Source organism: Microcaecilia unicolor, chromosome 10, assembly GCF_901765095.1.
Source record: "Microcaecilia unicolor chromosome 10, aMicUni1.1, whole genome shotgun sequence".
Taxonomy (NCBI): domain Eukaryota; kingdom Metazoa; phylum Chordata; class Amphibia; order Gymnophiona; family Siphonopidae; genus Microcaecilia; species Microcaecilia unicolor.
In genome coordinates, this window is record NC_044040.1 from 30487707 (window position 1) to 30500402 (window position 12696).

The 12696-nt window shown below is 41.0% G+C and overlaps 1 protein-coding gene across 1 annotated transcript in view; it reads left to right on the top strand.

Moving 5' to 3' along the window:
* Positions 1-12696, top strand: part of KMT2E (lysine methyltransferase 2E) — a 310078-nt gene that overhangs the window by 164828 nt on the left and 132554 nt on the right. Inside the window, 2 exon segments of the mRNA XM_030216423.1 lie at positions 3513-3643; positions 8496-8613. Of these exon segments, the coding sequence (XP_030072283.1) occupies positions 3513-3643; positions 8496-8613 (249 nt within the window).

The window sequence follows — 12696 nt, forward strand, 5'->3', positions numbered from 1 at the left end:
CTCAAAGTAGGGAAGTTTAATGGCCACTTCTGTGACCAAACCGGTGCAGAGCCTTGGTGAGAGGCTCAACTTCTCCATGAGCAGATTGAGTGCCTTCCCAGAGTTTGGAATTTCTTGTAGCCCACTTCCTTTCTGTAGTTGGAATTGTTCTGTCATCAGATAGGCATTAGGAATATGACAATGGTAAAAATAGCTTATTTTGTTTTCCACAAGGAGGCCATCTTCCATCAGTTCTGTTCTGCAGCTGGCATGGCAGGCATTCTAAATGTATAAGGTGCTTTCTGGATCTGGGATATTCTCATTTTCATGCTCAGTAGAATGCTTGTGCTATGAACCTGAGGACTTTGAACAAGGTTGCACAGATTTCTGCCTTTGAAGGTAGAAAGGGAAATTTAAAAAAAAAAAAGAGTAGAGGGGAGGGTCTTTCAGGGGGCTGGGTTACTGTGGTGTGGGCTATAGGAGCCAACTTTTCAAAATGATTGAGGGTTATAAATCTAATGGAAATTACCCCTCCCTGAACACAGTCAAGGAGTTTTCCCAATATCTGGGGTGCTTAAACACCTACAGAACTGGCTCCTATGGTATGGGCCTTTCTCTTGTTCCATGAACCTTCAGGTCAGTCTTCTAATTTGGTCCTTTGTATACTCTTATTTTCCACTTGTGCAGATGATTCTAAAGGAAATGTCTCTGGTCATCTTTTCTCATTTGCCCGATTTGTTCTAGGCTCATTTGGTGAGGACTGTTTGCTCTTAGGAAGGGATGTTACTTCATATGGTGGCATGCTTGCTGTCAAAGACGGTTTTAGCTGTTCGTGTAAATCAAGTAGTGTGTCTGCCATCAGTAGAGTCCCAATTCTGTCTAAGAAGACAGACTGAGGACAATATTTCATTCTTTTCCACCTGGGTATGTATTATAATGCTCTTGGCATTTCTTGGAGGTATCCAGTGCATACAGGTAGTTGCTCAATCTGGTTTTCAGATTGGTAGGTTTGTAGAGATCTAAGGCTGTGTCTAAATTGATAGCATGCTAGCCAAGAAAGCATTTTGCCTCATCCTATACTCTTGAAAGACAGGTCTTTGTCCATTAATCAAGTAAGTGGATGGTTATTCGGGTGGTACCTCCCACATGTTTGTGTACAATAGATGTGAACACATATATGCAGGAATTAGTGCACTTAAGATTATAGAAAAATGGCTCTGGTTGTTTTTATTTATGCCTAATGAAACATACGTTCAGCCTAATCTGCTGCAAAGGATTCTGCGGTCTTTTTCTTCCATCCAGCTATATGTTGATCACAGTACAAATGCAATTTGAGATTGTAATGGTCTCCTTGAGGCCAATGGCCCGCACCACCAGCTCTCCTCCAGTGCTAACCAGAGATTTGCCTCTAAGGATTTGCTTAGAGATCACTCTCAACTACAGCAGCTAGTACCTTCCATGTTAGGGATAAGGGTCCTCATTCCTCTCAGGTTGACTTTTCCACAACCTAAATTCAGTCCAAATCCCTCTGTAAAGTTTCTTCTTAGATTGAACCACAGTTCTGGTATCTCAGATGTGCTCCCCAGCTCCTTTCACATACACCAAAGAACTTAGCAGGCTATAGATGCTATTCAAATTAGGCAATCAATATGCAGATCAGCTCTTCCTAACCTTCTCCAACCACTTTGTTTGGGGGAATTCTTCAGACAGACAGTTCATACAGAACTCTTCCAACTGTGCCCACTTTTACTGGAGAACTAGGGTCTCAGTTAAAATAGCCAACCCCTTGTAGACAGGACTTTAACTTTCTTCATAACCGTACGGTCCTGTCCTCCACCTCTGGCTGTTAGTCCAGTTCTTAGTTCAAAAGGGCCCTCACACTGGGATCCCTAATATAGTTGAAATACTAATACAGGATAACTTCAAGGTAAGTACCTTTTCCTGCTCTGGGATATGGCTTCCTCCCTCAAGCATCCCCAGGCCTTCAATAGAAATCCTTCTCTCTGGTCACCAGGCCAGCCTCCTTTGGGTTCTGTACCCCGAGGTTCGCAGCCTATTCCAACCGGCCTCTTAGGTTACCTCCAGGACTCCATCCTTCTTGCTTCTTTAGGGTATCCTTCCCCTCTCTGGGTACCTTCTCCCAGGAAGTGCCTTTTATAGGGCTACTAATAGCCCATCCCTTCTGGGCCCCATGCTCCTAGAAGGGTCTGGAACTTGCTCCAGGGTGCTTCCTTCTTAAAGAGAAACCATACTCTTCCCTCTGCTAGGGGCTCTCCCCAGCCTATAGATTTGTGTCTGTTGCTGGAGCTCCCTCTAGTGGCCCTTTCTGTACCATTTTATAGGCTTTTCACCATGAGAGCTCCCTCTGGTGGCATTTTCTTGGTGGGGCATTACCCATACTTATCACAAGATATATCAAAACAGTCCCAATACTGACTGGGACTAGCCCATGCTCTCATTGCATCTGCTCTGAAGTCAATGTCCTTGCAAGGACATCCACACTATAATCTCCCATCCAGCTAAATGTGGATCACAATGCAATTGTAATTTCAGATTGAAAAATAAGTCAAATCTCAGAAAACAATCTTTGACTTCCTTCTGGTTTTCAGTAACTGCTTTGATATGTTCCATTCATCTGGACTGGTCTGAGGGACAATAAGGAAGGAAAAAGTGAAGTTTATCTGTAAAAGTTTTTTTCTATGAGTCCTAGCAGACCAATCCAAAGTCCTGCCCTGTTTCCTGAAGTTGCCTTTGAATTGGTTGGCATTTTAGCAGATTGCATTTGAGAGCCTGTGAGACTTCAAAGGGGGGGAGAGGTGTGGGGGCTAATCCAGTATAGTCTGTGATCTGCTCCCCAGCATCTGAGGCAATCTGGGGAGAGGTCCACTTTTGCTTTGTTACAGAAAAAAAAACTGAATAGAAGCTAGCGGTATGCCTTATAAGGGAAGGGCTCACAATAGTTTGTTCTCTTATTCCATCTGCTGGTAGAGGTACACAACCCATTCATCTGGCCTCGTCTGAATTAGCAGGTAAGAGCAAACGTTTCCTTATTTGCTCTGCCATAAATCTACAAACTATATCACATAGTCAAATGCATAATATCAATATAAGGATGATAATGAAATAAAACTTAAAACTTAAAAATTTTTCCTTTTTCCTTGGCAAGCTGTAATCACGCATCTAAAATGGGAAAAACCCACTCCTACCCAAATGATGTTACATTGCATATAAAATACAGAGCACAATATAAACAAATACAGTATAATAGAACTAAGATATAATAAAATCACTCAACCTAGAAAATAACAAGTAATGTATTAAATAACATTTTATCAACCAATCTAATACCCTAATAACAAGCGCCTGGCACATATTACCAGTGAACCTCCAAATTAGGTCCACTCACCATTTTTAGACTAGATTTGAACTTGAATCTATCATTATCTTTCCCTCTATAATTACACTTCTTTCAGATCTTCATTTATGTATCAGTTCTGATTCCTAATTCTTGTTTTTGTTTCTCTCCCTTCTAGAGCTCAGTGCAAAAAAATAAGAAAATCCTTAAAGCTGTCAAAGATTTGCCTCCTGACACTCTTATTATTGAATACAGAGGAAAGTTCATGCTGAGAGAACAATTTGAAGCTAACGGATATTTCTTTAAAAGGTAACTTAGTTATAAAATCTGCAGTTTAAATCAGTTAAAATATGCTAATTTAGTGCCATATGCTCATGGAAAGACAGGCTTGGAAGGAAACTAGAATCCAAATACTACCTCTGTGTTGAATTTGTTGTACCAAAACCATCCCAAGGGACATGTTCAATCTACTCTTAAATATCAAATGTCATATCTTGCTAGGTAATTTTATTTTGTGTGTCTAACAATTTTCACAGAAATCTTTTCTGAACATTTTTATAGTAAAACACAATGTCAGTTCCTGTGCACTGTGGAGATGATTAGTTATCTGTAATCTCCCTTCTTTAAGTGTATAAAGACTATAATCATGTCACTCCACATTATTTTTCCATTAAACTAAATACACCAACCCCTTTCCTCAAAAACTGTGCCTTAGAGGCTGTGTCTGTTACCAACACTCACATCCTAGTCGTAGTGAGGCATGATTGCTGTTCCTTGACTAGACCTGGTTATGAGCCTACTAGTTGTATGTCTAATCTTACTACATGATATACTATGTCTTATGTTCATGAACTGTATTCTAATATATTTGATGTATTCTAATATATTTGAGTGGATTAATTTAATGTTAGTCTGTCAGGAGCAAAGTATCAATTATTTATGACTTCGAGTCGGAGTTAGATATTCTTATATCTAAAACTTGGTTGATAAACACTGGTATTATTTTGTACCAGTTTTGTCCCCCAGCGTATACATTAGAGAGTTGCATAGGGACGGAAATCTAACCCATTCCCGTGGGGAATCTATCCCAGCCCTTGCCGTGCTGCACTCACCTTAATCCCCCTCCCCTTTAGAGAAAGCCAGATTCTATAAGCAGTAAAAATACTAGTAAAAGTAACAAATCATTTTCTTCCATATTCTGCTAAGACAGCAGATGTACAGATCAGCAGGACCCAAAGCAGTCCAAAACAAGTGAGAAACATAGTTTATACCTAATTATTCAACCACACTTAAAATTCACCTTTGGGTTTAAAAAGCAAAACCATATTCATATAAGGACTGGATAAACGAATTAAAACAAAGTTTAAAGCAAATGCCCTTAATTTGTAATACTTTGTAGCAATAATGAAACAGTGATGCAGTATTCACATAGCAAGCAGCCTGAGGCAACAGATTTATTTTCTACTGAACATAATTAACTTTGTAGGAATGGCACATTTAGACTGACGCTGGACAAAACTTCTGCATAAAGGAAGCCCTTCCCTAATTATTCAATACCTTTCTGAAAAAGTAGTAATAAAAAAGGCAAGTTCATTTTTATAATAAACCACTGCAGTCCACAAAACAAAAGGAGCAAGTTCTCACATGCCATCTTTTTTTTTTTATGTAAAGGGGGAAAAAATTAATGTTCCCAGGTTTCAGCCTAATTCATGTTTAATGTGGGATATAAATGTCATAAATAACAGCTCTGAATGTTGAGCACCTGATTCCCATAACATGATATCTGTTTTAGTGGCCCTTTAACAGGAGAAAATAATCAAAAATAATCTCTGCATGAATATAACAATGCTAGGGTGTCCCTATAACCAGCCCCTCCAAATGACATACTGATTATGATTCATAAATTAAAATTCTACCTGTGAAAATTTGTTCTGTTGTTATACTTTCTCTGTGTTTATCCGTATGTGGTACAAGCCAGCATGTTTGAAAATATAGGTGAGATTAAATAAAAATGCCACCAACAATAAAGAAAAACAACATGGATGCAGCAGTTCGTAGGTTTGCTTGCTTTGTTTTGAGTGTATGGCGATGATGGCTGCGTTAGAAAGGGGAAACAGATTCACCTAAATGGCTTCAACTTTTTATCATCCCGACTCCATCCATCAACCTCTTCTCTGGCCCTCAGTGCCCTCCTTTCACATACCTCAAGGCACACTGGTAGTCTAGTGGCTTCGTCAGAACAGGAAAGATCCCCACTCTTTCCTTCACGCTGCTGCTGATACTCTCACTGTCTCCGCTTTTTTAAAATGGCTGCTGATACTTCCGGCGATGGCCTTGCAAGACTTCTGCGGTAGTCTCTCAAGGCCGCCACTGGAAGTCTCGGCAACCATTTTAAGAAAGCAAAGACGAGAGGATCAGCACCGCGGCAACGGGCAGGAAAGAGTGGGGATCTTTCCTGCCCTGAAGAAACCACCAGGGTACCTTGAGGTATGTGCCAGGCCTTTGGCTAAAAACTGGCGTTTCCCAAATTATTTGTATTGGGATGAGGCTTATAGGCAAAATATAGTTAACAAATGGAAGCATTATGTAGAAGATAATGCGGCTCATGTCTCTGACCCTATCCTGCTGTGGGAAACAGCTAAAGCAGTTTTAAGGGGAGAGACGATAGCATATGTTGTGGGTAAGCGGAAAGAGGCGGCTAGAGAGCTTTTGTATTTACAACACCAAATCGATAAATGCAAGAGGCAATGGCTGTCTACTAGAAATTTAGCTGACAGGGATGCTATCTTGGCAGCGAGAGTGGCTTTAAATGTAAAAATTCATGAGAACATGATACGGTCTTATAAATATTACAAATACAGATTATATAGATATGGCGACCACACAGGTAAACTTCTTGCCTGACTTGTTCACCTGTGGCCTGGTCTCCACTTTTGTATGGGCAGGGAGAATGTACCTGTACGTTTCTTTCAGTATTTCAAAACTGTTTATCAATGGCAGAATGACTCTTTGGAAGTTATTGATTCCTATATTTCTAAGCTTCGGTTGCCCATTATTCCTGAGGCAGATCGGAAGTCTTTTACATACTCTAAATTAAACAGCGGTAGAAATTAGAGATGCTATTAAACAGGCCCACCTTTCTAAAGCACCTGGCCCAGACGGGATGACTTCAGAATTTTATAAGATCCTGTGGGGCCATATTTATTTGGCTTTGGCTAAGTATATTGAACAGGTTTTCATGAATAGGGCACTCCCATCTCATGCTAATCGCTCTTTAATAGTAGTAATGCCAAAACCTGGTAGGAATCTGGCTTTACTGGATTCCTACAGACCTATTTCTCTTTTTAATTTTGTTAAAATTGATTGCTAAAATATTAGCTATTTGATTGGCTAAGCTTTTACTTGATATCAACCATACTGACCAGGTGGGTTTTGTGCAAGGGTGACAGGCAGGATGGAATATCCACCGAGTTATGGCTGCCATGGGACATAGTGCTACTCATACAATTCCTGTCCTCTTAGTCAATTTAAATGCTCACAAAGCATTTGATTGTGTAAACTGCTAATTTTTTGTTTAAATTGATAGTTAAATATGGTTTGGAGGGCATTATTTAGATATGATACGAAGTTTATATACTAATCCCATATCGGCAATTTTGGTTAATGGTAAGATGTTTTGAGTTCTTTTCATTGAGACAGGGTATTTATTTATTTATTTATTTATTTATTTATTTATTTATTTATTTTGTTGCATTTGTATCCCACATTTTCCCACCTATTTGCGGGTTCAGTGTGGCTTACAATACATTGTATTGATGGAAGTACAATATGTTACAGCTCGATTGTGGTTACATTGTGAGGCATTGAGTTTAAAACAAAGTCTACGTATCGTTAAGAGAATAGTACAATGGAACAGAACAATGGAACAAAGGAAGAACAACTAATTGTTCTATAGAACAATAGCGCAAAAAAGTTCGGGTATGGCAGTTTTACCTGTAGATTAAGGTTTAAGTGTGTTAAAATGAGAGTACAAATGAGAATGTATTGATGTATTACTAACAGTGTGTGTGGACTTCATGTGTTTTGATCCTTTCGATAGATTTTTTTCGAAGAGATGAGTCTTCAATAGTTTGCGGAAGTTGGTCAGCTCGTAGGTCGCCTTCAGGTTACGTGGAAGTTTGTTCCAGAATTGCGTGCTCATATAAGAAAAGGTTGATGCGTGCATCACTTTGTATTTTATGCCTTTGCAATTAGGGAAGTGGAGGTTAAGGAAAGTTCGGGATGATCTTTTAGCGTTTCTGGGTTGTAGGTCTATTAAGTCAGACATGTAGGCTGGGGCTTCACCGTGAATGATTTTGTGCACTAGTGCGCATACTTTAAAAGTGATGCATTCCTTGAGTGGGAGCCAGTGTAGCTTCTCTCGTAAGGGTTTCGCGCTTTCGTATTTTGGTTTCCCGAAAATGAGTCTGGCAGCTGTGTTCTGGGCTGTTTGAAGTTTCTTCAGTATTTGCTCTTTACAACCTGCGTATAGTGAGTTGCAGTAATCCAAATGGCTAAGTACGAGTGATTGCACTAGGCTGCGGAAGACGGATCTTGGGAAGAATGTTCTTATTCTTTTCAGTTTCCACATGCTGTAAAACATCTTTTTGGTTGTGTTGTTTGCGTGATTTTCGAGTGTCAGGTACAAGACGGGTGTCCACTGTCCCCTCTTTTATTTATTCTTTCTCTGGAGCCCTTGCTTGTTGCATTGTGGAAAGCTGCTTCAAAATTGGGAGTGAGGAAGCATGATGCATGATCTTTGCTGATGATCTGCTGTTAATTTTAACTAATCCAAGAGAGTCACTGTTGAATGTTTGGTCTTTCTGCCATAATTTTCTCTTTATGATTCACTCAAGGATAATATTTGATTGAGTCACTCTCATTAGGGGAAGAGCTCAGACTGTTTACTGTTGGGAGGAAGAAAGCCCTAAACAGGAAATTGTCATTTTCAGTGTTTTAAGCTGCTGGTGTATTTTACTTCCTGAGGACCAGTACCAGTACCCAGATCCTGACTTGTCAATTGACATTAGGGAAAACTCCTGGTTGTCATTAATAGTCATCTGAATTGTGGTCTATCATGTTTAAAATTTGTGAGAAAATGATTTCCTCTTCTCCTTTTCAGACCGTACCCTTTCGTGTTGTTCTATTCAAAATTCCATGGGCTAGAAATGTGTGTTGATGCAAGGACATTTGGAAATGAAGCTCGATTTATCAGACGTTCTTGTTTACCCAATGCAGAGGTAAGATTTTTTTTTTTTTTTTTTTGGATTTTGCTCACGCCTTTTCCAGTAGTAGCTCAAGGCGAGTTACATTGAGATATGCTGGATATTTCCTTGTCCCTGGAGGGCTCACAATCTTAAGTTTTGTACCTGAGGCAACAGAGGGTTAAGTGACTTGCCCAAGATCACAAGGAGCTACAGTGGGATTTGAACTGGGCACCTCTGGATGTCAAGACTGCTGCTCTAACCACCAGGCCACTCCTCCACTAATTCAGAAACTTGCTTACAGTTTTGAACTGTAGGGGATGTTATGCAGTTTGCACCTTATTTTAGCAGATTCAGCTGGAATTGTAACAAGAAATAAATTTATTTGTACTTGATTTGTATCTTTCCAAATCAGAGTTCAGAGGTGTTACAAGTTCAGGTACAGAAGTCATTTGTTTCTAAGTGTTAAAATTAACATACACACAAGACATCTGCTTCTTCTCCTTTTTGGTCACTGCCACAGTATGTTTCAAAGTGTACTTCTGTAACAGTTGAGTGCTCGTCACAAAACATTGCTACTGCTAGCAGTTGTACATATTAATTCAGAGAGGGAACATTCCAGATGCTGGGTCACCTGGGTTTTAAAAATTTGGGGCCTTGTGCCTGATGGAAGAGAATACTGCAGGGCCTGGGCTGGTAAGAGGGAGTTGCTGTTGCTAGTGAGACCCAGACTGGTGAATGGAAGTTGATACAGCTTTGATGTTGGGGTAAGAGGAAGTTGTGACTGGCTACTGCTAATTGAATCTGTCAGCTGCACTGGTGGAGCTGGGGCCAGAGGACAAAAGAGTAGTGGCCGTGTAGAGAGCCTGAACTAGAGGGGAGTGTGTGCCACAGTGAGTGCTGCCAGTGGTACCTTGAATTGTGGCAACTTTTGCTGGGAGAGAGATTACTTTGGAGAGACTTGAGATTGGCAACATGCAGCAGGGAGGGCTAGGGTAATGAAAAGGAAAAATACAAAGTACGCTTCCCCTCCGTAAAGGGAGAAAAATATTTGAAGAACAAAATAGCTAGAATCCACTACCCAGAAAAGTTTCTGGATCCTGAAAATACATGCCAGCACCTATGTCTTCAAATTATTCAATCCCTGCTATAATCTTTCTGTTTATGACATTCTCTTGGCAAGCAGGATTGAATCAAGTACACGTAGATGACTTCATTTGGTGCCAGGACATAACACCTTTCTCAGAGTTCAGAACTTGTGACATGTTCAGAGCATGCTTGTCTTTTTTTTTCCTTTGTGCAGCAGTTCTATAGTCTCCTCAGTTTTGTTTTCTTCCACTGTACCAAACGGACATGAAAACAAAGCTATCTCAGAATGTCGTATTACAATCTCTAGTCCACATCAAGGAAATACCTGTAAGACCTAGCTGGAGATGATCAGTATGAAGAAAAAAAAATCTTTTGTTAATTTTTTAAAGAACTATTTGCTTTCATACTACAGATGCTGCTGCTTCAGCTGAAGTCATAGTGCAGGCCAAACCAGGCTTCAGTGTCTGTCAGAGGTTCGGTAGGAAAATGATTTTCACAAAACATTTGTCTGTTTAGGGTTAATTTATCAACAAGAAGATGGCTATGACAGAGGAGAAATGGCCCCCGTAGCCCAAAAACTGTGCCTCTTTCAGCTCTCTTCAGAGAAGGGTCATGTCTTGATGGAAAGTTTTTTAGCAGAGTATCCTGATGCTGATGTGCTGATACAGACTGAAGCAGTATGCCAAAGTGTGCACTTCCAAAGATGCCTTTAAGCACTGTGTAAACACAGAGGACAAGTATGGTGCGGCACTGAAAAGGAAGTGAGTTTATTATTGTCATTATGGTGCAGAGGAACATCCTATACTGCCTTTCATGCCAGACTCCATAAGAGTAGACTTAGAGTGTGCACCTGTACCATGGATACCTCATTGCAGAGGTTGGTGTGCCACAGAAGTACAAACTTATGTTGAGCTTCCACTGTGGTGGGTGAGTCTTCCTCTTTAATTTCCTTGCTTTTGCCAAGTTGTTTTGTAAAAGGACTGCTTCAAGTAGGGTTACCATATGTCTGGTTTTACCCAGACACGCCCTCTTTTTTTGAGGGCACTGCAGGGCGTCCGGGTGGGTTTTGCCACCCTATTCGGGTTTGCAGTCGGGCAGGCCTCAGGCTGTCCTTCCCTCCTGTACCTTATTGTTGTGCCCTGGTGGTCTAGTGGCTTCTTCAGGACAGGAAAGAGACCCTTCTTTCCTGACTGGCGCTGCCACAGACCTTTCACTCCCAGCACCGCTTCAAAATGGCTGCTGAGAGTTCAAGCAGTAGCGTCACGAGATTTCCACAGCTGCAAGGAACTCCTCAAATAAAAATGCCAAACCAGCTATCTACTGCTTGAGGCATCTGACTTGACCTTGCCCCACACAGGGTGCTCAGCTTATCCACATTTACCCTAATGGTAAAAACGCTTCAGAAATTCCAAAGAAGTCTGACATTGATTGTCATAGTGCTTTGCTGGCCTCAACAAAACTGCTTGCCGCTCCTCTAGAGTCTTAATGTTCAAACTCCACTCAAAGATTCAAACATCCCCAGCCTTAATAGCAGAGATTGAGTATCTCTCTGTGCATTCAACACAAAGCCCAAATTCAGGAGCTGATTCATGGATACCAACAGATTGAGTTTCCAGCTGCTTTCCATAGCAAGGACACATGGGACTACACATGATACTGTCAGAGGGCTCACAGAAAATCCTGCTTGAGCCCTGAAGAGGAGCCAGTTCATCACCCCCATCTGGACACTGAAGTTACGGACTGCAAGGTTGAAAGAATGAGGTTCTCGTTTATGGTTCTGGTCCTTGCCTGTGAAGGAAAGGTTTGCTATCACATGGTCACTAGCCTAACAGCTGCTGAGTTGGTAGTTCTCAGGATAGTATTGTAGTTGTATAATCACATATTGTGGCAAAACAGGGGACTTGTGTCTGTGATTTATTGTGTGACTGTATGACATGTTTTTCCCCAGTGCATTTCTCTTGTTTGGCCATCAGGTATCTGTCTTCTGCTCTAAAGCTGTGCAGAGGTGACTGTTTTCCTTTCAGATGAAGCACTGAGGGAAAGTAATCTGCACTGCTATTGGCCAGATACCCCCCTGTGTTAATGATCTCGGCTCTGATTGACCCTGAAGTTCAAAATCCAGCCAGTATGTGCTGGAAATCCCCAGTCTCGGAGAGGGAGTGTGGAGGGTAAAGTTCTGCACTGAGATCCTGTTCAAAAACCTGTGAGCAGTTATTTTCCTGAACTCCCCAGGTACTGCTCAGGAAGTAATAAAATGTGTAGTTAGTTTTACTGTTGAAACTAGTTATTTCACTTGTTTGCTATTTACACTTGTTTTTCACTGTTCTCTGTTTCACTTTTCTGAGAATAAACCAGGGGTCCTACAGTTCCTAGAAAACACCCACAGACCAAAAACAGAAACCACCAGGAGTCAGTCCAGGTGGTTTGTGTTTTTGGTCTGTGGGTGTTTTCTAGGAACTGTTGGACCCCTGGGATCATGGCCCCAGTATCCTTAGAAACCACAGGGGAAATAATGTGGGTGGTAGACTCGCCCAGGTACAAGCTGAACCCAGTGTGGTGGGGTGGAGGGTTTGCCAGTGTAGAGCACAGGTGCAGGCGGACCTCAGCAGTACTGGAACAGACCCTTAAGGAGGCCACAGGGTTAGCCCTATGTGGGTGCTAGGCATTTTGTGACACACATACATTTATATATACTCGTATATCTATTAGTGTATTCCTTAGTATATTTTTTGCTCAGTATATATTTTTGTAGCTTGCTTTGCCATAATTGCTTATTATTTTTATATACCTTATGTTCCCACGTACCTGTTCAGTGACCATTGTCTGGTTCTTCCGTCTTCCACTGTGAATCCACTCGAGCATCTGCCTTTTTTCTCTGCCCCCTTCCTTGTGCATTAAGTTGTCTTATAAGAATTTTAAAGTATATTTGAAAACCTATCTTTTTAATACTTCTGAGAATGATGGAAGATGGATGATAGCAGCGGTCACTACATTCCCCCCCCCCCCTTCCCTTCTCCTTCCTTCACTCCC